The sequence below is a fragment of the Haliaeetus leucocephalus genome, unplaced genomic scaffold, assembly GCF_000737465.1.
Source record: "Haliaeetus leucocephalus isolate CR32 unplaced genomic scaffold, Haliaeetus_leucocephalus-4.0 Scaffold197, whole genome shotgun sequence".
NCBI classification, from domain to species: domain Eukaryota; kingdom Metazoa; phylum Chordata; class Aves; order Accipitriformes; family Accipitridae; genus Haliaeetus; species Haliaeetus leucocephalus.
In genome coordinates, this window is record NW_010972633.1 from 168,292 (window position 1) to 193,893 (window position 25,602).

At 51.9% G+C, this 25,602-nt stretch overlaps 1 protein-coding gene across 1 annotated transcript in view; it reads left to right on the forward strand.

The window, feature by feature from the left end:
- Positions 1-7,825, forward strand: part of KIF3C (kinesin family member 3C) — a 10,043-nt gene extending 2,218 nt beyond the window's left edge. The window contains exons 2-8 of the mRNA XM_010565873.1: positions 3,879-3,980; positions 4,070-4,192; positions 4,271-4,389; positions 5,552-5,668; positions 5,949-6,057; positions 6,630-6,805; positions 7,732-7,825. Coding sequence (XP_010564175.1) covers positions 3,879-3,980; positions 4,070-4,192; positions 4,271-4,389; positions 5,552-5,668; positions 5,949-6,057; positions 6,630-6,805; positions 7,732-7,825 — 840 coding nt within the window. The remainder of the gene's footprint in view (positions 1-3,878; positions 3,981-4,069; positions 4,193-4,270; positions 4,390-5,551; positions 5,669-5,948; positions 6,058-6,629; positions 6,806-7,731) is intronic.
- The last annotated feature ends 17,777 nt before the right edge of the window (positions 7,826-25,602 follow it).

Here is a 25,602-nt window from a genome sequence, read left to right on the forward strand (position 1 = left end):
TGCGAGCCCACAGGCAGGGTCTGGCAGCTCTGCGGGGACCCCCGTCCCCCTCCCCACCTCAAATCCTTCCTGGCACCCCTGAGCCAGAGCTGGGGGCGGGGGAGGGCATGTTACCGGCACCCTCCAAGCCACCAGCTCAGGGATGCGGGGCCGAGTGCGAGAGGGGCCATGGTAGCCCCAGCCCAGCCCCGGGCGGCCGTGCCGGGGGTCTGGGGCTGCACCACTGGCCGCCCCCCCCCGCCCCAGCCCTGCTCCCGTCCCTGGTGGGGCTGGGGGGTCCTGACCCCCTGCTGCGGGGCCAGCGTGAGCGTGGGGCTGGGATGGCTGTCGGGGCGGTGGGGAAGGAGCTCCGGCACCCTGACCCACCGCGTCACGCTCCGGCACGGCCCCTCCGTCACCGCGGTGGCCCGGATGCGGTGGCCAGGCTGGAGACCTAGCACGGACCCCCCCAGGCGGGGACATGCCTGGGGTGTCGGTCCCTGCCTGGGATTTTGGGGGCTGAACAGGGGAATGCTCTTGTACCCTCCTCCGTGGCCAGAGCCGTGTTTGTTGCAGCCCCGGGGATGCGTGGCCATGCCCGGGGATGCGTGGCAATGCCTGGTTGCCAACGCAGAGACCCGTGGGCTCGTGCTGGGATGTGCCGCCGTGGGACGCACGCACCAGTCGCCGGCTGGCACGACTGGTGTCCCATGACGGGTGTCCTGGCAGAGCAGGATGCTTGGCACAGGGGTGGGCTCCCCACAGCCGGTTCCCCCCACCGCCGCTGCGGCGGAGGGCAGGTTGTCGCTGGCAGCTGTCCCGCACAGTCTCCTCGTCCGGCACGGCGCAGCAGGACTGGCTTGGGGCCACAGCGTGTCCTGTAACTGCTGAGTAACGAGGCAGGGCCGGAGGCGAGATGACGCCGCATCCCCTTTGGTGGCCTTTGGAGCCGCTTTCCGTGCCGTGACCCTCCGGGCACGGGGGTACGGTACAGCCGCAGCAGTGAGGGATCGCCTTGGGGGGCAAAAATCCCTCCCGTGCCAGCGATGGAGGGGCAGAGCCTGCCGCGACACCCACCCACCCCGCTGGGCACTGCCAGGGACCTGCCTGGGGGGACATTGCGGGGGACGCTGGGTGGCTTCCCGGTGCCCACGGGCAGCTCTGCCACGCAGTGGGGCCAGGCAAGGAGCCCTGTGTCCCGCTCGTGTGTCGAACGGCTCGGCAGCGACCGCGGCAAAGGCAGCCATAGTAACTGGGGGGACACGGGGTGCCCCACACGCGCGTGGGCGACCCACACTGGACCCCCGTCTTGCCGTCGCGCTTGTGGACATGGGCTCAGCCTTTGCCGTGCCCCACCATCCGGCTGGGACGCGTGGGCAGCATCAGGCTCAGAGAGGCGGGGGCCAGCCTGCCCTGGCAGATGTGCACCTCAGCACCCAGATGTGCACCTCAGCACCCAGATGTGCCCGGCCTGTGCCGCGGCGGCAGGCTGCGGTGGAGCCTCTGCCTCGGCTTGGCCAGGCTGCTGGGTGCAGCCGTTCCCGGCCCCTCGCCCGACGGCTCTGCTGGGTGCCGAAGCCGGGGTCGGCAGGCGGGAAAGTGCCGGGGAAGTTATTTGGGTGCCGGAAATGAGAGGCTTAGCATACAATCTGTCCCACGCGCTAAAGAAGATTGGGAGTCGTCTTCCTTAGAGGGAATAAATGCTTTGTCAGGGGGAAAACAGCCGCGCTAAGAAACCCCTTAATCCCTCGGCGAAGGCAGTAGCTGGCGGTGAACCCCGCGAGGAAGGATGGCAGCACCGTGCCCTGACCAAGCATCGCCCCAGCACCCGCCTGGTCACCCTGGTCCCCTCCCTTGTGCCCTCCTGGTGCCCCCCAGAACTGCTGGGGCAGGACGCACCCAGGCAGGGCACAGGGGACACTAGCCAGCACAGGGTGCAACTGGGACCAGCCAAGAACTGGGTTTGGAGGAGGAGGTGTGAGGGGTCCATGGAGCCCCAGCCCCCCCAGCCCGGCTGCTCTGGGGAGCCCTAGCAGGGCATGGCATGGGGCCGGGTGGGGGGGCTGCCCTCGGGGGTCTCAGCCCCCCCACTGCGGCAACCTGGTGGCTTCCCGGCAAAATGCCCGGCCAGCAGCACCTAACCGAAGGCAGTGGGGCTGGGAGGAAGGAGGAATCCTCGGTGTCGCAGCCTGGGGCGGTGCAGCAGGGTTGGGGGGGGCTGGATGGGGCACCCGGGAGGGGATGTGCCCCTTAGCACTGAACGGCTGCGAGGGTCTTGCGGGGGTGCCGGAAGGTGGGAGCTGGTGGTACGGACGCAGGGGTTGTCCCACGGGTGCTGGGGGGGCTGCTTGCACGCCTCTAAAACCCCATGCTGTGCACCCCCACAGCCATCCTGCGTGGGGCTGGGAAGGGGAAAAAATCGGGGGAAAATAGGAGAAATAGAGTATTGCCCCAGATAGCTGTCGGTGTGAACGGCGGTTGCCGGTTTGCCCAAGCCCCTGCCTCCAGCTGGGGTGCCCGGGGCTGTGATAGGCTATGGCGGGGGGGGGGCACACGGCCCCCCCTGGGGAGACCCCTGCCCAGGGGCATGTGCCGGCAGCACCGATGAATGACAAGCGATGGCCACGCTGTCCCACTGACACCCGGACACAGTGACACGGCTACAGGCATGCACACACCCTGCACGTGGGTGGACACGTGTCTTGCACGGGTGTGCGCACACACGGTGCATGGCATGCTCACCTCCGGCACGGGTGCGCGCACACCCGGCGCTTGTACACGCACCGGCACATGTGTGCACACGTATTCAATATGTGCACCCACCTGGCGCATCATGCACGCACCCCTGTGCCTGTGCACACGTGTCCTGCGCGCGTGTGTGTGCACAGGCTGCATGTCGGTGCACACCCATCGCACACACATCTGCACGCACACCGCAGGAGGACACACGCGTGTCCCACACGTGGTGTGAGCCAGGGAAGGCTGGGCTGAGAGCGCTGCGCTGGGGCTGGAGGGAAGGCTGCATGTGTGTGCGCAAATGAGTGTGCGTGCACGAGCATGCACGGGTGTGCGTGCATGAGTGTACTAGTGTGTGCGTGCATGGGGGGTCTGTACGTTAACACGTGAGTGCATGGGTAAAAGAGAGTGTGCTTGTGTGCGAGCACAACCGTCTGCGTGCTTGGGCGTCTGTGTAGTGGTGTGTGTGCAGGGGGGGTGACTGCGCACCGGCAGGTGTGTGTGTGAGCACTGCCATGGGAGAGGGGAGCCCCGTTCCCCGAGGGAGACAAAGGGAAACACGGGTGGGATGGGACAGGGTGGGATGAGGGAGTCGGGATGGGGTGGGATGCTGGGGTGGGGAAGTGCTGCTGTGGGTGGTTTCCCTGCAGCATCTCCCCCCAGCAGGTCCCGGGGGGCTCAGGGCAGAGCCCCCCGCCCCGCCCCGCCCCAGCTCGCCACGGCTCGGCTGGGGCCGGGTCCCCGCTGCCAGCAGCTGCTGCACATCTGGGGCGTCCCGCTGGCTCACGGCTGTGCGGAAGGAAGCGAGACCCGAAACAGCCCGGGCTCAGCGCCAGTGGCCCCACGTCAGGTCCCCATGGAGGGGCCACGTCACTCGCACCCCCCGCCGCAGCCCCCGCCACCGTGGCCGGCGGTGCCGAACCGGCCCCAAGCTCGTCGGTGTCCGTGTGCAGCCCCCTCCCCATCAGCCGGGGACCAAAGCATGTGCTGCACCAAAAGCTCCCACCTCCCCGGAAGCGGGGTTGAGGACAGGGTGCCCAGGACAGGGACTAGGGACGGGGGTGACCACCCGGCGAGGACGGCTTGGGGCAAACCCCGGGGGGGGGGGGGGGGTTGGGAGAGCCACACTCTGACCCCCCCCACCCTGCTCTGTCCCCCCCCAGGCGATGGAGAGCAAGCTGCTCATCGGCGGCAGGACCATCGTGGACCACACCAACGAGCAGCAGAAGATGCTGGAGCTGAAGCGTCAGGAGATAGCCGAGCAGGTAACGGCGTGGGGGCCTGAGCCGGCTTAGGCGGGTGCCGGGGGTCCGGTTCCCCCTCCTGGCTCTGAGCGTTTCCTCCTGCGCTGCAGAAACGCCGGGAGCGGGAGATGCAGCAGGAGATGTTGCTGCGGGACGAGGAGACCATGGAGCTGCGGGAGACTTACACCTCCCTGCAGCAGGAGGTGGAGATCAAAACCAAGAAGCTGAAGAAGGTAAGAGCGTGGCAGGCGGGGACGACCGTCCCCCCAGCCCCCGAGCCACGGGGCTGAGGGTCTGCTCCTCTCCCCCAGCTGTACGCCAAGCTGCAGGCTGTGAAGGCGGAGATCCAGGACCAGCACGACGAGTACATCCGTGTGCGCCAGGACCTGGAGGAGGCGCAGAACGAGCAGACGCGGGAGCTGAAGCTCAAGTAGGTGGTCGTGCGGCCCCGGGGCTGGGGCGCAGCCATGCAGGGTGTGCAGGGCAGAATTGGGGTGCACAGAGCGGAGCTGGGGTGCGCAGCTGGAGGGAGCAATACACCGGGTGATGGGCCCAACTGAGTGCTTCCTACCCCGTCAGCGGTGGGAGAAGGTGTAAAATGTTTAAACCTGTTGAGCTGGGTGGGTTGCACGCAAGAGCATTAAAAAGTTTCTGAGAAACGTGAAAAACCAGAAAATACACAAGCAGAAGCGACAGCACGGCAGCAGTGCGCGCTATGGCTCGGTTACGGGACGTGGCCGTGGTAGCTGGAGGTAAGCATCCCCCGAGGGCACCTGCAGACCTGCTGCAGCCCCAGCATGGGCAGTGGAGGGAGGGCAGCTTTGGGGGGACTCGGTGTGAGCCCCAGCCCCGTGGGGGCACCCGGCAAAGCCGGGCAGTGCTTTCCCTCCAGGAACCTCCCAGCAGGAGATGCAGCTTCTAGTCCACCATCTTTAGTGGGTTTGTTTTCACTTCAAGCAATTATTTTATTCAATGTCTTAAGAAAATCCCACCCAGACATATAAATATATTTTAGCTTCAAGGTGAAATATTTGTACTTTTACTAGAAACTAAATTTCATCTCAAATTTTGCTACCTTCGAACATGATTCAAACTTTTTAAAAGCCAGCAGCTCAATGAAAGCAACTCATCGGCTCGAAACAATTTTCTGCAGCTGCTCAATTTGCCCCAAAAAAAGTGGAAAAAAAGGTTCCTTTTGGGTTCCATTTTGCATCATTGAACTTTCCTTTAGTTTCTGGTCGGGCAGCTGGGGGAGCAGACGGGTCCGGGTGTTTCTGCCTGGAGGAAGGCTTGCAGAGCTGCCCGAGTGTCTTCGCTCCTCTCTGATGACCATCTTCCTCTGCTCTCCCTCTCCTGCCTCTCTCGCCTCTCTGTCGGCTGGATCTACTGCTTCAACCGCTCCATTTCCATCATGTTTCCATCTTCTGGCTGTTTTCCCATTTCCTCGTGCTGTCTCCCTCTCTTCCTGACATCCCTTTTCTCTCCCTTTCTGACCTGTTTTCTGTCACTTGTCACATTAACTCCTTCCTCTCCTGCTCCTTCCCACCCCCTTGCTCCTGCTCCGTCTCTCTCTTGGCCGGTCACTCGCTCAGGTACTTGATCATCGAGAACTTCATCCCACCAGAAGAGAAGAACAAGATCATGAACCGCCTGTACTTCGACGGTGAGGAGGACCAGTGGAAGTTCCAGCCGCTGGTGCCCACCGGAGGGTACGTCCCCGACCCCGACCCACGCTCTGCCTCGGCGCTGCTGACCCACGGGCACGAAGCCTCTGCCTGCAGGGCAGGGATGTCCCCGGGGATGGGGGGACGGCAGGGACCCCGGGATGCTTGTAGGTGCCTCCGGGTGGAAATCCTCTCCAAGCCAAGCCCCACCAGGAAGGGCCACCTTCACTCACTGTAGATGAGCTCCGTTCGTCACTGTTTGGACATGGTTTTAGTAGGTATTTATGTTCTCTAACATATGTTCCTCTCTTAATTAATTTTTTAGAAACAGCAACCAAATGAAGAAGCGGCCTACCTCTGCAGTGGGGTACAAGAGACCCATCAGCCAATACGCCCGCGTGGCCATGGCCATGGGATCTCATCCTCGGTACCGGGTACGTGAGAGGGAACTGGTGCGTGCCAGGGGGACAAGAGGTTGTTTGATAAATGGGATGGATGGTTGGATGGAAGGAAGGAAGGAAGGATGGGTGGATGGTTGAATGGATGGATGAGTAGGTGGATGGATGGGTGGGTGGACAGATGGAGGGATGGATGGATGAACAGTGAGAGAGGACACAGAGTAAACAAGCTCATGATGATTTGGGATACGTCAGTTCAAGCTCCCAGCTTTATCCTCCTACTTGGCAGGATCGGTGGCCATGCTCTCAGCCGGTCCTTGAGCTGCTAGCTCACTGGCTGTGGCAGCTCCTGCTGTTTGAACGGATGGGGCCATTCAGTCTTGCCTGCTGGACTCAGCCCCAGGAAAGACCAGAAGAGCCTGAGCAGAGCTGTCAGCCTGCACCCCAGTTTGGAGCTTGTCCTGTGGCTGTGGCAGCCAGAGGAGGGTCCCACTCCACGGCATGCTGGTCAGCTTCTCTCGGCAGCGTGGACTTGCTAGAGCTGGTGCTGTGTTTTGCCACGTGGTGACTCTTCGTGTTGGTTTTCCCGTTGCCCTGTCCTGCTGCAGGCTGAGAACATCATGTTCTTGGAGCTGGACCTCTCCCCTCCGGCCATCTTTGAGTTTGAGCGGAGCAGGGACCCAGCAGAGCAGGACCCCCGGGCTCTCCACCTGGAGAGGCTGATGCACCTGGACAGCCTCCTGGAGCGGCCGGCGGCCTCCCGGGTGAGGAAGTCCCGCTCCTGGTGAGTGCCAGCGGGTGGAGGGGATGGCGTGTGGGATGCGGCGCAGCCGGGATGCTCCACGTGGGGCAGTGCGTGGGCTTGGGGCAGGCAGAGGAGTTGCGGCGGAGCCGCAAGCCCCCCGTTCCTTTTGGGGTGGAAACTGGCCATGAGTTGTTGGGGTGTGGTCAGATTTTAAAATACAGCTAACATTGCTTTGGGAACGGTTGTTGGATGTGTATTAAAAACAGGGTGATGATGTCATATATCATCAGACGCATCTCAGCACAGGAAAGACATGGACCTGTTGGAGCAGGTCCAGAGGAGGGCCACAAAGATGATCCGAGGGCTGGAACACCTCTGCTATGAGGAAAGGCTGAGAGAGTTGGGGTTATGCAGCCTGGAGAAGAGAAGGCTCCGGGGAGACATTATAGCAGCCTTCCAGTACTTAAAGGGGGCTTCTAGAAAAGATGGGGACAGACTTTTTAGCAGGGCCTGTAGCGACAGGACAAGGGGTAATGGTTTTAAACTAAAAGAAGGGAAATTCAGGCTAGATGCAAGGAAGAAATTGTTTATGCTGAGAGTGGTGAGACGCTGGCCCAGGTTGCCCAGAGAGGCGGTCGATCCCCCATCCCTGGAACCATTCAAAGTCAGGTTGGACGGGGCTCTGAGCAACCTGATCTGGTTGAAGATGTCCCTGCTCATGGCAGGGGGGTTGGACTAGATGACCTTGAAAGGTCCCTTTCCACCCAGACCATTCTATGATTCGATGATACACATATCTCCCAGATGGTAAGACACAAGGTATTGTCCTGCCCGACACTGGGTGTCCTTTGGTGCTGCCTGCGTAGCAAATGACTGAGAAAATGGCTGGATTTCGGGGATAGCAGGAGGCAAGGGAAGGGAAAGGAGAAGGAAACCAAGTTTTTTCTGTTCATCTCCCCATCCAGGTGCCAGACGCCGCGGTCACTGCCATCCTCAACCACGCATGTCTCCCTCACCTCCAGCTCCCCGTGCGCCGCCACGATGCCAGCTCAGGAGTGACGTCCTGGACCCCCTTGCCCCCCACACCGCCTCGCAGCGAGGCCTGTGCCCCGCCGACAGCTGAGGAAGGGGCCTCAGCCGGCAGCATCTCCACCGGTCCCAGTTCGTCTTTGTCTTCAGCTACTTTGTGTGCGCGTGTGTTTGTGTGAGACGCTCACGAACAGCCCCCGGGGCAAGGGGAGCTGCCCCCTTCTTCCTTCTGCCCCCCCCTTCCCCGATCTGGATCTGTCACTTTATTTATTTAACGTATTTATTTATGGAGTGGTTGATGCGCAGAGTCAGGAGGTGCGTTCGGACTGGAGGACATCCAAGGCTGGCAGTGGGCACCACGCCGACCCCTCCTTGGGTACGCTTGGCTCCCAGCCCTCCCCACGCCGCCGCCGCAGCCCCCGCGCAGGGCTGGGGCACAGGGACACCGCCGGGGTGGGCACCCCCGGCGTACTGCTCACCATCATGCTCCACAGAGCAGGCAGGAGAGAGCACGTGCCCCTCTCTGGTGGCTTTGGCAGAAGGTGAGGCAGCCCCAGACACTGGTGCCGTGTTTGCTTTGCTGGATCCCAGGGAATTTGGCGATTTCTACAAGGATTTGGAGACGTCATGGTGGCAGCACCTTGCGCTGGGCTTGTCAGAGGCCCAGAGGGACTCTCCAGCCTGCATCAACACTGGTGGCAGCAATGACATCTCATTGACTTCTTGCCATGGCTGTCGCTCCAGGAATGCCAGCTCCATTCACAGAGGGGGCTTGCAGATGAACCAAACCAAGTCAGTCCCAGTGACGCCGGGACTTTGTTCACCTGTGCCATGCTCGGGAGATGGCTGGCCCTGTCCTCTTCGGTTGCCTGACACTCAGCTTGCTCCCATCCCTGACTGAGTGGGTGTTTAACTCCTTACAGCAAGAACAGGAGATGGAAATCTCCGTCCCCTTCCACCCATCCCTGCCAAAGACACACATAGTCTGGGGAGCAATGCTACCTAAGTGAAACCAGAGGTGAGCGTGTCCACCATCCTGGCAACTAAAGGCAATGAAGAAATGCAGGACATGATGGTGATGCCCGGAGGGGTGATTTCAACATTGCTGTCCTCCAGGCTGGGTAATACCATGTGGAGATCACCTTGTAGTTGGGAGAAATTTCCTGGTTATTGCGTGGGTCATGGAGGGATGGATGTGAAATGGGTAATGGATAGGAGGGGGCAAGCCATAAGGCCACTTCGGTGACCTGAAACCCATCCCAGGCAGCAGCGTGCGTAGGTGCCAGGACATCGCTCGGTGTTCCTGAGTGATTCAGCTTTCAGCAATTCGACTGAGGGAAGGTGGGTCCTTGTTGAAGACCATTCCTGGCAGTGCCAGGCCAGCAGCTGTGGTTTCCCTGGGATGGCTTCTGGATGTGCAGAGGTAGGGGAGATCCGTTTGTTTGACGAGATCCTAATGAATGAGGGAGCAAGCCCCTGGCTGACATGGGAGGATACAGGTCTTCAGAGGGATGTACGCTGAGGCCGGTCCCTGGGAAGGCACATCTGAGAAGATGTGCAGGTAGGGACTGTCTTCTGGTGTCTTCTTGATAGTTGCCCTCTGCCACCATCTTCCCTGCCTGTGTCCCGTAACACCTTCCGCCTCTTTGAAATCTTTGTCCCCTTCTCCCCCACTCCAGCAGCTGGCTTGTAGGCGATTTTGGAAGCTGACATTGCTCCCAGGACTGAGCTCACTCCCTTCAAGCAGCAGCCAGGTCTGGTCAGTGCTCAGCCTGGGGAGGAGGGTGCGGGATGAAAGGCATTTTAGGAGTGAGAGATCGGTCCCTTCTGTGGCTTGGGATGAGGTCCTTCTGTCCACAGGTACCGCCAGCAGCTGGGGGGTTGTCCGTGTGCATCCCCCGGAGCAGGCTAGCTCTGGCCCCGTGAAACACGGTGGATGAGAGACCCAGTTCTTTATTTAGTTTTCAGGATAGGGTCTGGGAGTCAGCGTCATGAAGCACAGACCTCAGGAAGGGGAGAAGCTGTCTGCAGGGTGACCTGCAGGAATATATTTTCCTCCCTTCCATGTTTTCTAATTGCCCCAAGTTCACCTTCAGCCAGATCAGCAGCTCATGGAGCCCGAAGCTGATGAACCAGCGACAGTCTCCTTTACCTCCGTTCTCTACCCAGGGCATGGGAAACAAAGCTCAAGAGCCAATGGTGTCCTCTCGTTCCCCCCAGCTTGCCCCAGGCCATGGAGCATCATGTTGAAGGGTGGATGTTCTCCACACCCATCTCCCGTGGCACGCGTTGGTCCTCATCTGTGTCATGGCAAAAGACGGGTCCAGGTCTAGCAGGATTTTGGGCATGGTGGGATCCACTGGAAGCCCTTCCAGCGGAGCACAGGACCGGCATCTCTGTACCTGGTGCAGGGGACGGGCTGAGCTGCTTTCAACGTCCAAGTGCCGCTTGTAATGCATCTATCGTGCGCGTGGGTCCAGCGATGTCCCGGCGATCACTCTGTCTCACTCCACCGCTGCCGACAACCTCCCAGCCTCCTTAGCACAAACCCTGAGGAAGGTTGTAAGCAGATGCTGGTGATTTAAGCTGAGGCCGAGCTCGCTCGCGGTGGTGTTTTCCCTCTGCCTCGGGTGGCTCCGCAGCCTCTCTGCATCGCTGCAGCAACCCCAGATGTATATTTGTAATGTTCTTTGGTCTTTGTATGTTGGTGCGTGTGTATTTACATATGAGTGTGTGTAGGTGTGTGTGGGTGCGCGCGCGCGTGTAGCCAAGGGATCTATTTACCGTCAATGTGAGTGTACAGGGGGCAAATCCCAGAGGGGGGGGACAGGGCTGGGCTGGGGCTTTTTTTGTTGTTGTTTAATTGTTTGTTTAGTTATTTTGGATTTCAGGTTTGGACATTTTGGTTTTTTTCCAAGGGGGTGGGTTTGGGTCTGTTTCGGATTGACAAGGTGAGGGCCTTGATTAGGACCAAATTTTTGTGCCTGTTGCTCTGGTGATTTATTTAGAAATCAAAAGTTTACTGTATGGTGGCCCATCCTTGTCACTCTATACATATGAATATACAGGACATATTATAAATATATATATATTATACATACTGTATGGAGAGAGGTCATTAATCTCACACTCCCTCTGGCTTTGGATGGACACCTCTTCAATATGCTGTAATGTAGCTTTGACCCAGTGCTGGGAACAACCAGAAAGCGCCAGCACCCTTCAAAACCTGGCAATGACACCAATAAAGGAATGAGCATCATTGCAAAGGGCGTCCGCAGCCTTGTTCATCTGCAGCTCTGGCCAGCTGGAACCCGCCAGCACCACGGTGCTGCAGCCGATGCATTAATCTCAGCACAGGTCCGCATCGCGCGCCGTGCTTGGGGGGACCTCCTGGGCTGTGTGTGTTTAGAGACGAGGATTTGGGATTTGGGCTCCTGCTGCTGCGCAAACAGGGGTGCACGGATGCCTGGATTTCTCCATGTATTTCTCCTGTTTTGTATAAGATGGAGCATTTGTACTATAACACCTGTAATTTGCAGGAAGCTTCACTAGGAGAGGGTCTAAGCAGCAAAAGCTGGTTTTGCTAGGTAGGAGCTCTCTCTCAAAGTCGTTGTATGGGCTCCAAGAGTGTGGAGAGGCCTATTGAAAATCGGTAAGTTGATTTGGGGCGGCGGGATTTCATTTTACTTGCTCACCTAGTTCCTTCCAGCTTAGTGACGCCGATGCCAGGAATGGGCCCCGGCACAGTCTGGTTTATCGTCATCGATTCAGCAAGGTCTGCAGCCACATTAGGCGCAGCACGGGAAGTGGGTAAAAGAGGACACTGGAGCCAGGAGCACTCGCACATCACACGTGTGGGGAGGTTGGTTCTTGCAGAGGAGGGAGGGAAGAGCCTGGGGGTAAAAGCAAGAAGTGAGATTAAATGGGGAGTTACAGCCCACGGGGAGAGCAAGGAAGGACCCATGGACATTCAGGTGAATCAAAGCTGGCGAAACAGGAGTTTGGGTAGCCTCACCGTTTCAGGAGCAGCAATACTGAGTAGGGAAGAGACTGGGCATCTCCCAAGTGCCGCTGCGTTTTCCCCCATGCCATTGGAAAATGGGGAAATTCTTACGTCTTACACATTAACAAAGCTCTTACTCGGAAAACACTGCAAAGGCACTGAATTCCCATGCTTCGAGATTGTCCTTGGCAGTCTGACCTGTCCTGGCAACCCCCATGGCACTCCAGAAGCGCGGGCAGCTGATGCTGGGTATCGCTCCCGGCCGCTGTCCCAGCTCCCTCTGCTCCCCAGCGTGGTTTAACACCGGCCTTTCCTTGTGAGCTGCCTCCGTACGCTCGTCCCATGGGCAGCCTGGGTGCCCATGGGCACAGGGGCAAGGATGTGGACAAAGTTAGGGACAAGACCCATGGTAAGAAGGAAAATGAAAGGGAACAAGAAGGCAATCCATAGGTGCATTAGTAGTAAGAGAAAAATCAAAGGAGTCTTCACTATGCACCAGGGAATGAATGATAATATCAGAGGAAAAAACGAAGCATGCAATCATTTTTTTGCTTCAGTCTTCATTTAAAAGGTCAGCTGCGATCAGATGGCTTACAATAAATGTCAGCGAAAAAGGGCTGAGGACTCAGGCTAAAATAAGAAAACGGTAGGTTAAGGATTTCTCATACATGCTGGATGTTTCCAAATCAGCCTGGTCTGATTTAATTCACAGCAATGTACGTAGGGAGGTTGGTAAAGAAATCTTGGAGCTGCAAGTGAGGGGCTTTGGGAACTCATAAAGACCAGGCAAAGTGTCCAAACAGGAACAGGACAAATGTAAAGAATAGCTTTAAAATGGGGGAAAGGAGGATGCAGGGAATTACATACTCAACCAAATTCGACTCCTGAAAAGACATTGAATGGGTCAGCAGAATCTGTAAGTATCCACAGGAGAACAAGGTGAAAAGTAACAGCCAGCATGGTTTGGTCCAAAGCAAATCACATCAAACCAACGTAATTTTCTGCTAAGAGACCTTGCAGATATAGAGGAAGCACAAACTATGATATATTGAGAGATTTTGGTGAAACTCTGACATGCTCACGGATGTGAGGCTGAAGTGGAGTTAACGATGGCAGATTCTTCCAAAAGAAACAGGCTGTAGGGAGGCAGAGACAGAAATGTGATTTGTTCTCCTTCAGCCTGGCACTTCCACGGATGAGCCATGCCAGGTTCCACTTTTCAACCAAGAATGGGACCATTTGGAAAGATTTTGCAAGAAATCAATGGGAATGATGTGAAAACATGAAAGATTGAAAGAAGCAGGGTGGTTTCCACCTAGGGCTAGAAGACTGTGGAGAGAGGTAATCATGATCTTCAAATACTGAAAAAGACTCCTGCAAAGAGATGCTCCTGTTTCAGCTACCGAAAGGAGACAGGACAAGAATTTCTGGTCTTAAAACACAGCAAGAAAGATTTAGATTAGCGTTCTGGAAAACTGTTGTAAGCCCCCAAGGATAACACAGCACTAGGATAGTTCACACATGTATGATACAGAACTGCTTCCACTGGAGACTTTTAAGAGCGGATTAGACTGACAGCTGTCAAGAACCGTTTAGGAGGCAGTTAATCATGCTGGAGGGCAAAGGATGATGGGGTAACCCCTGACCATCTCTTCCAATCCTATTTTATGTGATTCTGTGATTTGACATTACTGCAAGGTACAGCCTGGGCGCCTGGGAGGACAGCCGAACCCAGGGCAGAGCTGGAAGAAATGGAGAGGGACGAGATAAGGAAGGAAGAAAGTCAGGGTTTGCCATGTTCAATTTACCTCTCCGCTGCCATCCAAGGCAGCCTGTGAGCAGATCAGAGAGCAAGGTCCCCAGGTAACACAGAGAGAATAAAAGGGCAAAAATGACAAATTATAAGCATCGCCACGCAGTCAGGAGCTCTATTTATTCCAAAGGAGTTCAGAAATCATGCATGAAGGGTGCAGAGAAGGGCAAAGGATTTTTCCACACCAAGTATAACTGCCAAAAACATTCTGAAATGTCAGCTTTGGCAATGCACATGCTATGTCCCAGGGGACAAGAAGGTGACTTCAGGCAGGTAAAAATGCTCCAGTCACCAACAATACTCTTTCCTTGCAAATCCTGCAGTGTCTGGTTAATGATGTTACAGACTTGGGGCCGTTTTCTTTTCCTCACACCAGTGGCAGACCATCAGCCCAGAGAGAGCTGCTGGTTTGGCTTAAAGAACATGAACATTTCCTCCGTCTTTGTTTCTCTCTCCTGTCATGTCCCCCCCCACACCCCCCCAGGCAATGGCGAGAGGGCACGAGCGCCTGGAGAGTGTGTACAAGGTTTGTGCAGTGCCCAGATGCCCTCAGCTACTGCATTTCATGAATATTGATGATCCAACTTCGCAACATTTGCAATGCAGAAAATACCCAGGAGTGTCTATGTTTTCCACCTTAGCTTGATTTTGTTTTGTGATTTGTCTCCTTGTTCTTTGGGGTTGGTTTGTCTTTTTACAAATGTCTGCTGCAATTTCTTTGATAATGACATTCAGTGGCTTTAGCAGTGAGCAGAATCTTTTCTCAGGTTGAAGATCTCTCTGCTTCCCTGGAACAGCCATCCCTTGTAGTTCTACAGCATTACACAGAACCCTGCAGTTTTTATGAGAATATTGAATGAGGTTATAGAAACATGATTTTAAAGAGCTATGTCCCATCTACCGACAGTTCAAAACAGGTTATTATTTTTAACTGAAATCTATAAAATTTAGGGTAAATTCACTAGAACAATTTTGGTTTCTTTCTTACTACATAGGAGTAAGTCATAGGACTTTTTCTGTCACAAATCTAAAATTTATTCCTAAGATTTGTATGGTTCTATATGCCAATATTTACATTTTCAATATCTTAAAGGGGCCAAACTTCTACATCCCACCTTTGAAGAAAAATGCCCATGGAGGCTCGGTGACCCTCCGTGACTGCCATGTCCAGGTACAATGTAGAAAAGTACAAGTGTGAGGTGCCCAAGACCCACAAGCATGGTACAAACTGAAGGATCAAGAGAAGTAGAACCTGAACTAGCAAAGACACAACATACGCCATATACACTTGGGTGGCCAGTTTGTGGTGGTGAAGACCAGGGACCCACAGAAGTAGGATAGCTACTTACAAATTAAATAAATACTGACGTAACCCACAGTGTCCAGATTCTTTTGGAGATAGAAATCCCTTCGAAGACATGGATTGAAAGAGCTGCAGAAGAACCAGCAAGAAGCTTGTGTGACTCTAACAGAGGGTGAGTGTGATGGGATGAAGGCAGATGGCTACCAAGGCAAGGTCCACAGCCTGCAACCACTACAGATAATTACTCCCTGAAGAGCATCCAGCTCTGCTTTCAAACTGTTAGAAGATGGTTTTAGTGGGCCCAGACCTGCTGGGCAGCGGTAATTGATTGCAGAACCATCGCAGTTCCCTGCGGTGTAAGACACAGGTGAGAGGTTTGGAGGGGGCACTTTGCAAGACACGTGTTGGGTTACTCCACAGCCAGTGACTGCTGTGACGGGACAGCTGCAGAGCTGGTTCTAGTAGTGCTGGTCTCCAGACCACGTTCACTCTTAGGGCAACGACATTCATGTGTTAAGTGATGTGAATTTAGGACTCTGTGTCTGAAGTGGAACTGGGTGCTAGAGCCAGGGTCACCAAAACAACATCTGTGCTGGGAAGGACAGGGGAAGTGACGTGGCCACCCCTCAGTCTCCCGTGCCAAGGACAGAAGGATGTGTTCGGGGAAATTTATACAGCTTCTGGTTCCTCTTCTTGCTCTCCTCTTGTGTGTGAAGAATGAGCCACCCAGATAGTGATTTGTTTCTGAAACCTCCAAAACATTTGGAGGTGTGGTTAAGATAGGCAAGGGTAGCTCAAAGCAAGGTTTACCAAATGTTTCATATCTCAGTCTCATTCAAGAAAACCGGTAACATTTGCTGTCACTGAGCCCTGCTTCTCTTTCAGCCCTACCCCGCCACTCTTGATGGTGGTGGTAGAGGCTGCTGCTCTCCTGCCTGCCCCAGGAGCACGTACAGAGGGAACGCAAAGACCATCAGGACTCCTGGCTATCAGGAGAGCTCGTCTCTCCTCCTGACCCTGTTCCTGAGTCATGATGAGCAAGCTGCTCTGAATCCCAATTTTCCTATTGCTAAAGCAGTACTAAAGCTTATTATCATCTTTGTAAAGTACTTTGAGATTTACTTGCTATAAAAAGTTGCAAAGGAGCTAAATATTTTTACTGCTGAGTAGATTCTAAAGTATTTCAGCACAAAGGTGACTACAGCCACTATAAATATGTTGCATGGACTTCCCAAGACAAAAGCTGTACAGGATGCCTTTATTTGAGAAAGGTTTTTGGGGGTTGGGGGTTTTTTTGCTGTTCCTTGATGCTCTGATGACACCCTGTGGACTTTTCCCTGTACTACTGTAGGTGTGCAAAGACCCAAGAATTTCATTCTTTTTCTCCCCAATGGCTCTTCTACTCCGTTGCCCTACATTTTTCTCTAGTGACTTTTTTTCATCAGGCTCTCAACTCAGTCTTTAATGGCTTTTAGCAAGGGAGCCATGTCACAAATATTATTTGTTATACACTGTTCCTGTGCATTGCTGTCTTGTTAACATTTGTTGTTTTGCAAGTAGATGGTGGGGTGACCCTGACCTCTCCGTGCCCAAGCATGCTCCATGGCACAACTTGCGATGCAGCAGCAGGTTTCAGATGTTCCAAGTGATCTGTCCACTGGGACTGTGGTGATTTGAGACCTCCTTCACAATGAATTTCCCCAGGTTGAGACTCTGTTTGGAAGACTATACTTGTCCTTCGTCCCCTCAGTCCCAACTTCTGTGCCAGCAGAAGGATATATTAATTATTTGTAGTTGTTCTGCCTTAAAATGTGTTGCCTGTATGCTTATTCACATTGTGGGTATACTCACAATCAGGCGCTGATCCTTGAAGAGCAATGCTGGTGGAAGCACATAGCAGCCACTGGCTTCCCACACCATTCCACACTTGTCAGTACTCAGGAAGTACTTTCCTTCTTAGTTTCCCTCAGTCTCAGAAGAAATATTAAGGGAAGGGAAGAAGTAGGAATTAAAGTTTCTTTCTCCTATGAGTGCTCATCTCCCTTTGAATTCACACTATGAATGCAAGCAGAACCACCTAAACCCCACCAAACAGCTGGAAGAGAGCATCAGAGTTTTCAGTGGCAAAATATTAGGATGAGAATATCAGAGTTTTCAGAGGACATCCTTCCAACAGCAGCAACATACCTGGAGACCTCATCAATGGTATTAGGTGCAGTTAACATGTGGACAGAGTTTGAGGTGGCCATGCTATGGAATAGAGACACCTGCATAACATATGGGGAAAACATCAGACCTAGGTGTACGCACTTTAGGGGAAAAGAATAGTCAATGTACTGACAAGGTGAGATTCAGACTAAACCTTGAATGAAAACTTAGGTTGAATTTTATCAGTAATATTGTCCCAATTATAGCAACAGAAGAGGAGTCAATCTTACAGATTTTAATCATCCCCTTCAGCTTGCCAGTGGTGATAGCCACCAAAAAGGCTGTCTTTATTGAAAGATGAAGACAGTGGATAGCCAAAGGCTTGCATGACAGCTCTGCTGAGGAAATGAGACTAGGCTCAAAAACTGCCAAGGAATTTGGTGTGTAATGAGGGGAAACCTTTGAAGGAGCATCAAACTTGAAAGCATGGAAAAAGGAGAGAAGTGTTCCTCCTGGGGGTGGGGGCAGATACAGCCACCAAATGTATTACAAGAGGCTAGTGAAGATCTTGGAGTACTTCAGCCCCAGCAGTAATTTAAACCGTTAAGTGGAATAAATTGAATGGAAGCCACTGGGGTGGATGTTCATCAGGAAATAATTACAGCCCCTTTGGTTAGATGTCCACTGGAATGTTTTCTGCTCAAAAAAGCATGGGGCATCCTGCTGTGAGCTGTCGGAAGATGTAGTGGAACCAGGAGAGATGAGATGAGATGAGATGAGATGAGATGAGATGAGATGAGATGAGATGAGATGAGATGAGATGAGATGATGAGCAGAGCAGCCAGGCAGCAGAGTTCCTGGTACAGCGATGATTTCAGACCATCAGAGACCAAAATGATTAGTCACATTGCTCCCTGCCTTATCCTTCAGCTAAGTTTGGAACAGAAGAGAAAAGCAGTTCATCAACTTCCCCTATAAAGGGAGAAACAATACCCCTGGGAGGGCCATGGAGCCTGGCTCTGGAGGCTGCCCTTCCTCTTTCTGTGCACAGCGAAGGCAGACAGGAAAACTCAGCTCGAGAAGACAGGTCCCGTAATCCAGCTGCACGAAACGACCCATCCGCTAACATGTTCCAGACTCCAGGCTGCAGAAAGTTGCACCTGGGGCTTAGTGCATCACTTCCCAAGGAAAGGGAAATGAAGTTTGCATCCTTTTTGTGGAAATAGAACAAAGTGATCTTATTGTTTGTTATTGTGTATGACAATCTTGTGTGCATGAGTGAAACACCAGACCTGCTCTCATCGCTCCCTGATTTCGAGGATGCTGATGAATCTTGTATGACAGGTGAGATCACCAACTCTGAGCTTTTATACTGTTGGAAATGAACTCAGACCCAACTGTTAAGGCACATTTCACTGTCATTTCAGATCGTGGAAGCACACTGAAAGTCATTCTGTTGCATATCTTATTCTAGACTTGCGCTCAGCAAAGACAGTTGTGATTGTCTGAAGGAACAAGCAGTTACTAAATGATATTCAGACAATTATACTAAATGGAGTGAAACTTGTGGAGATCAGGTAAAGGCTCTCATGAGGAAACATATGGTTACAGGCTGTTCAATGACTCCGGACACCCAAGACAACTTTTTCACCTATAGCCTGTCAGAGCCCAGTACTCTCTGAACAGGATCTTATAGATATTCCACACATGAAGGGTTTAATGTTTAATATCACATTTACTTATTTGAAGCTATTTGACATTACATGTGATTTTGATTAAGCAGAGTGGTACAGCGGTGAATTGAAATCACAATGCATGTACAAACAACAGTTAGCAGAAAACAGCAATTGCAGTATACCGTTGAATCACAAGACAAACGGGATTCTCATTACCAATCGCCATAATACGCTCACCACTGTAACCCTGAGTGTCCCTAATCCCTGCAAAGGAATACATAGGTTGAGACCAGCTCAGGCCCGCGTTGCTCTCCTCAGAGCTCTTGTTGCTTGTCATCCAGATTTTATACTCTCTGTGGGGCTGAGCCATGGATACAGTCCCCCGTTGCTGGTCTGGCTAACTCAGGAAGGTGTTCAAACCCCTTTGATTAACTCAGGGACAAACATTTACATAGCCACTTGATCCACTCAGCTGATATAGCCAGTTGATCTAAAACAAAGCTACCCTCCAGTTCCCTTTGTGTTGAGATCAGTTCAGGTTTATTTGCAACCGCTATGGTCAGTCACTCCCTCCTTCCCTGGGCTTCAGGAGCCCTTGCCCTCCTCCCCTGAGCCTTCTTCCATTGTAGGGGTTTGTTGGTCGGTCCCATCTCTAGGTGCAGGTCTGACTGAGTCATGATTTAAAGCAAACATGGAACAACTTCTGCAGTAGCAAAATCCTGTCCAAGGATGGATCCAGGATAGCGGCTAGAAAGACTTATTTGAGGGAAGAAATTGGATTTTCTGCATATTCACCCAAAACACCACCACATTGAGAAGATCCAGGGTGAGTCCCAAAGCATCTGGCAGTCAGTCTAGGGAGGGTGTTTTGTTAATCTGTTGTCTTGCCCAATGGGAATCATCAATCTCCCTTTTTTAGTTAGGTCACAGTCAATTCCATAACTTTTGTGAAAATCTTTGACACCGCAAATAGACAAAATCGCAGGATGTTGTGTCAGACACACACCAAAGGGAAGATAAATCCCTACAGAGGGAGCAAACATCTTGCAGGTCAATAGGTTGTCATGGGCAAAACAGTCTCAACTCAGGGAATTTCACTTTGTTTAATTTATTTGCAACTAACATAAACTTTTCATTACTGGTTTAGGTATTTAGAAAAACTAGAAGACAAGCAATTCAACAAACACTTAGGGACATTCTTTTTCTCCTCCTGCTGCAGGCTGAACTTCAGTCCAACAGCTTTTCTCCCTGCTAATCTCAGGTCCCCATCTTTTCACCGCACACTGCACTCACTCTCTTTGGTGAGGCAATGGGCAATGCAGGAGGTTGGGGTCGGTGCTTAATGGTTTCTGTCTACCACTCCTTGCTTCTTACTCTTCTCTTCTGCTGCTTCTTGCACCTCCCCTGCTCTGGTGTGGGAGCTGCAGTCCCTTTGGGGGTGTCCCTGCTCCAGTGTGGCATATCCACACACCACAGACCTGTCAGAGGTACCTCCTTTGGCACAAAGTGCCACCTTCCAAGAGTGCGTCCCCAGGAATGTTGCCTTCCATGTGTTTTCTTTGCTTCTTCCTTTCGCATTTCTTCTCATAGGTTTCCTCCTGTGCCCCAGGTTGTGTCACCACTCTGCCCTTGAATTTCTAAACGAAGAAGCTCAGCCTCCCTAAGGCCAGAATCAATCTCCAACTGCTATTCACTGCTATATCAGGAAACAGCCTGTAGTAAGACTCTTTTCTCCTGAAATAAAGAGATAATAATTCTGTAACTTGGGATAAAATGACTTTCACCTGAAATAGGCATTGCAGGAAGAGTCCCTGGAAGAGGTCAAAGAGGGGTTTGGAATGGGAGGACTTGTAGGATTTGGTGATGTACCCTCAGGCTGGGGAGTCCAGCTGGTACCCAACTGTTCAAAGCAGCAGATTGCCAGGACAGTTCATCATCTGAAACTTTTTTTTCTGAATAGCTGGGCATAGGTGATGGTGGGTAGGAGGGCTGGATCCTCAATCACACTCTTGGTGTAACTTCACATTGTTGCTTCAGAGGAGTGAGGTACCAAAGGAATGGGCCCATTTGTCTTGAGGAGCTCCTGGTGCATGCTGAGGGGCAGGGAAAGGTATAGGGAGTTTTGTGAACAATGGAGATGATACACTAAGATGTCTGCAAGGTAAAGGGAGGAGCCCAGAAGATCATAAGATAGCTTGCAAGTTCAAAGCTTAGTTAACAAACTCTCCCTTATCAGCATTAAACAAAGTCTTTCCTTCAAAGGGAACGCTGTCCTTTTCTTTGTATGAATCTCCAGGAAAGCATGAGGACTGAAGCCAAGAAAAGCCTCTAACTGCCTTACAAGGCTGCACATAGTGTGAAGATACCCTCCGCAGGCACTCATGGGGGAGACGGAAAGTGCCTCCCTGCATGTCTTCTAAGGTAGAAGAACTGATGGAAAATGAAAGGCCTCTGTTCCTGGCTTTATGTTTCTTTTTCCTGATGACTCTGCCCATAGTGCAGGTTTCAGGAGTGATGATGCACTGAGGACTCCAGAGCTTCAGCTTCCCCAGCATCAAACCTCACAGCAAAGGAGGGGAATCTATTGGAAAAAAGTGGCAAAGGAGCCAGAAGGGATACTGCCAGGTGACTGTCACCTACGAAAGTCTCACTGGGCTGAGTGTGGGCACGAGAGCGGGATGCTCTGAGTGCAGCACCAGAGCTGGTCATATACACCAGCACAACAGTCTGGGATTTGCTGAGCAAACCAGTTGTGGTGAGGAAGGTCCAGGCTTCAGGAGCTTGTCTTTTGCCCTGCCCTGGTACAGATGGCATATGGGTTGTGCCCATAGCAGTATTTCGGAGCTCTGATGAGCTTCTCAAAGTGGCTTATGGCCATGCCTGTGGCTAGGGCCACTGCAAAGACTAAGGACTTCATCTCCCTACCACCCACAGACTGCAGTTCCTGATACAGGAACATTAGCTTTCTCAAGCAAGAAGTACGGTTTTGCTGATACAGTTGTGTCAGTGATGGGAGTTCTGCAGAAATACCTCATGCCAGTAAGAAGTCATCCTCGCTCTCGTCACTGACCAACAGACAAATGCTGCCAGAAAACTTTCATTGAGCCAGCCTAGGAAGAACAAGTTCTTCACCAGCAGAAGTAATAGAAGGTAAGGGTATGAGTAGTGAAAAATTCAAAGTAGAATCATAGAATCATTCAGGTTGGAAAACACCTTTAAGATCATCGAGTCCAACCATTAACCTGACACTGCCAAGCCTGTCACTAAATGGTGTCCCTAAACACCACATCTACGTACGTAATACAGCTATTACTTCTCCTGCAGCAAAACTGGCTCCTAAATATTTAGCTTGATTGCCACTGCACCATATTCCCTACTATTTCCAGAAAATATAAAGTGTTGGCTCAAGTCCAGAAGCAGTATATGGATTGAAGCAATGTGGTTCATCCAATCACACTTGTATCAGATTTAATAACACAACTGTTGAGGAGCGTGCAGAGATTTCTGAGCTCATTCTGCAACAGGTCTGCTTGGATTTCATGGGGATAATGCTTTGCCTGACCAAAGAAGTCCTGCTGGACCTGAGCTGGCTCTGCATAACCCCAGGTCAGGGATCTGCATTCCCAGCAACCCAGACATCCTGCCAATGGGTAACAAAAGTCAAGAAGACAATACACCACTCTATTGTGAAGTGTCCATGTTACATTTTTTGTTTTCATTCAAGGTTGCATTCACTGATTTGCACAAAGATTTGGGTTCCTGGTTTTTGTATCACTTTCAGAACTTAAAATAATTATTGTAAAGCTGTAGCCCCATAACCCTCCCCCACTAGAAAGGCCATCTGCTCATTGTTTTAGCTCAGCAATCTGACATTTGCATGTTCTTTTTCCTGGCTGGAAGTATCAACCTGCAACCAGCTCACTGCCGCTTTGAATCTGAGTTTAGAAAGAGGATTTAAACAGACTTACCAATTCTGCTTTAGCATTAATTCCTGTTTAATAAGTATGAATTATTTAAGCTTAAAGCAAAATGATTGTAATAACCTTGCTCCTGGTTTTTGCAAAGAGGGATAGTGCTGTGTTCATATATAAGGACAGTCCTTCCTTTTACCATCAAGAATGAACTGATCCCCTTACAATGAACTATGCTTCACTTCCTCCTATGCAGCTTCAAGAGATAAAATTAGATCTGAGGAGAATGACCCCTGAGAGCAGCTGGCTGACCGAGCACTTGCTGCGAAACATCTCTAATAAGCCATAATTTATACTTCAGCCATTATACTTTTTGCCACACTGAGAGCTAGATGAATGATTAATTGAAAGAGGATTGAGGGATTTTTTTTTTAAATCATAGAATCATAGAATAATTTGGGTTGGAAGGGACCTTTCAAGGTCATCTAGTCCAACCCCCCTGCAATAAGCAGGGACATCTTCAACCAGATCAGGTTGCTCAGAGCCCTGTCCAACTTGAGCTTGAATGGTTCCAGGGATGGGGGATCCACCACCTCTCTGGGCAACCTGGGCCAGTGTCTCACTACCCTCACAGTACAGAATCTCTTCCTCATATCTAGCCTGAATTTCCCTTCTTTTAGTTTAAAACCATCACCCCTTGTCCTGTCGCTACAGGACCTACTAAAAAGTCTGTCCCCATCTTTCTTACAAGCCCCCTTTAAGTACTGGAAGGCCGCAATAAGGTGTCCCCAGAGCCTTCTCTTCTCCAGGCTGAACAACCCCAACTCTCTCAGCCTTTCCTCATAGGAGAGGGCATTCCAGCCCTCTAATCATTTTCGTGGCCCTCCTCTGGATCCGCTCCAACAGATCCATGTCTTTCCTGTGCTGAGGATCCCAGAGGTGGACACAGTGCTCCAGGGGGGTCTCGCCAGAGCGGAGCAGAGGGGCAGAATCCCCTCCCTCGACCTGCTGGCCACGCTGCTTGGGATGCAGCCCAGGACATGGTTGGCTTTCTGGGCTGCGAGCGCACATTGCTGGGTCACGTCCAGCTTTTCACCCACCAGTCCCCCCAAGTCCTTCTCTGCAGGGCTGCTCTCGATCCCTTCAGCCCCCAGACTGTGTTGATAAGGGGGCTGCCCCGACCCACGTGCAGGACTTTGCACCAACAGTTCAATTCTGTGGCTTGCACAGCTTCTTTTGAGAGACAGACCTGTCCAGAGTATGGGTCCTTGGAGGTGTTGGCATGCAGGGTAGCATGTCCTCTCCAGAAGCATCCAGTTGAGTTTAGTTCCTGCCTGACTTCTAGGGCTTTGTTCCATTTCCTGACATGCCAGGACTAGAGAACAGCCCTTGCACTAGACAGACAAATGTCCTGGCTGGGCATTCAGCACTATCTGCCATGTAGGGAATTCTCTGTGTAGGGCTGCCCAGGTGCAGGAAGAAGAATACTGGGCAGTAATATCAGAAACAGCACAAAGAAACCTGTTTTTGACTGCTAAGGACCTCCTCAGGTCTCCAAGAGGCTTTCAGATATGTCTATAGTGCACAAAGAGACGTGATGCAGCACTCCCTGAGCTCACAACTACAGTGTTGGGTTTGGAACTGGGTAGCCTTGTCAGCACAGCACTGCACCTGAGCTACCAGCACTGCCGATGCAGCGATTTTGTGTGCGGGTCTAACTTCTGCTAACCGCGCAGCCCCTTTGGCAAGATGCAGAACAGGGTTGTCCTTTGCAGGATAGCTTTGTTGTCAAACTCATTTTGTCCCTATGGGGGAAAGAAGCAAGTATCTTCAAGAACATACTCAACGTCTTCTGAACTTTGAACCACCACCACCACCTTACTATTGCTTCTGTGGGCATTATCACATGGTAGGGAAGTACGGGCAGCATGCTAGCAAATCAGTCTCTCTGTAGGCTCTCCAATAAATAAGCAGAAGCAAGGAAAAATGGATAAGGAGCAAAAAAGATTCATGATATTTACTGCCTTTTGTATAATACCTGTGAAAAAGTGACTTCTAAAAATTAATTTTAATTTGCTAATCACAAACTGATTCTAAGTCTTAGAGCATTTAGATACACTCTTAAAACCCACGATCATAAAGAATAAGACTGGATAATAATTTGAACTCTAATATTTTAATTTCTTATATGAAAATAGTTTTCTAGCCCTTGAAATAATAGAACCAAAGTTGAAAAATGCCCAAAGCACATCTTAAAACTTCGCAAACAATAAATTTTAACCTTGTTTCATTTTTAGCAGGCCACTTTTTTTTTATCTGTTTGTTGTTAGTTTTATGCATATAACCCTGCTGGCGTAACATCTATCTCTAAAAAGGCAGAATCTTGATTTGGTAGTGTTTTACACTCAGCTTGGCACAGGTGCAAATCCAAGTCAAACTTTCAGATGAGAGCATTGTATGCAAAGTTATTAACAACTGCCATCGGAGTGGGCTTTGGTAACAGGTAGAACTAAAGCCACCCACGTGTGTCATTAAAAGCAGGTGAAGGTCAAATAACATTGGAAGAGAAGGAAGCTGGGTGAATAGTGTGGCTGTTCCTGGAAGAGTCTGTGGGTACAGCTATACCACACAGGGCACACTAGCGAACCTGCAGAGTGCAGGCATTCTAGCTAGAAGAAGCCAAAATAACTTGTATCAGTTCTCTGAAATGCAGGATCAAATCAGGCTTCCTGTCAGCCTATATGCATTGCCTAATGCTATAATAAACTATCAGGGAAATGTGATACTTATCTTTGGGTAGGAGCAAAGAGAAACAAAATTATTTGGAATAGAATTTGTCAGACTGGCAGATTTGGGGTTTCTGAGCATGTTTTGAGCATTAGACTAAAGCAAAGGCAGTTTTCAGCTGGCTGGAAATGATGATCTCCTTCTGACTGCAGCTGTGGCTCCCAGT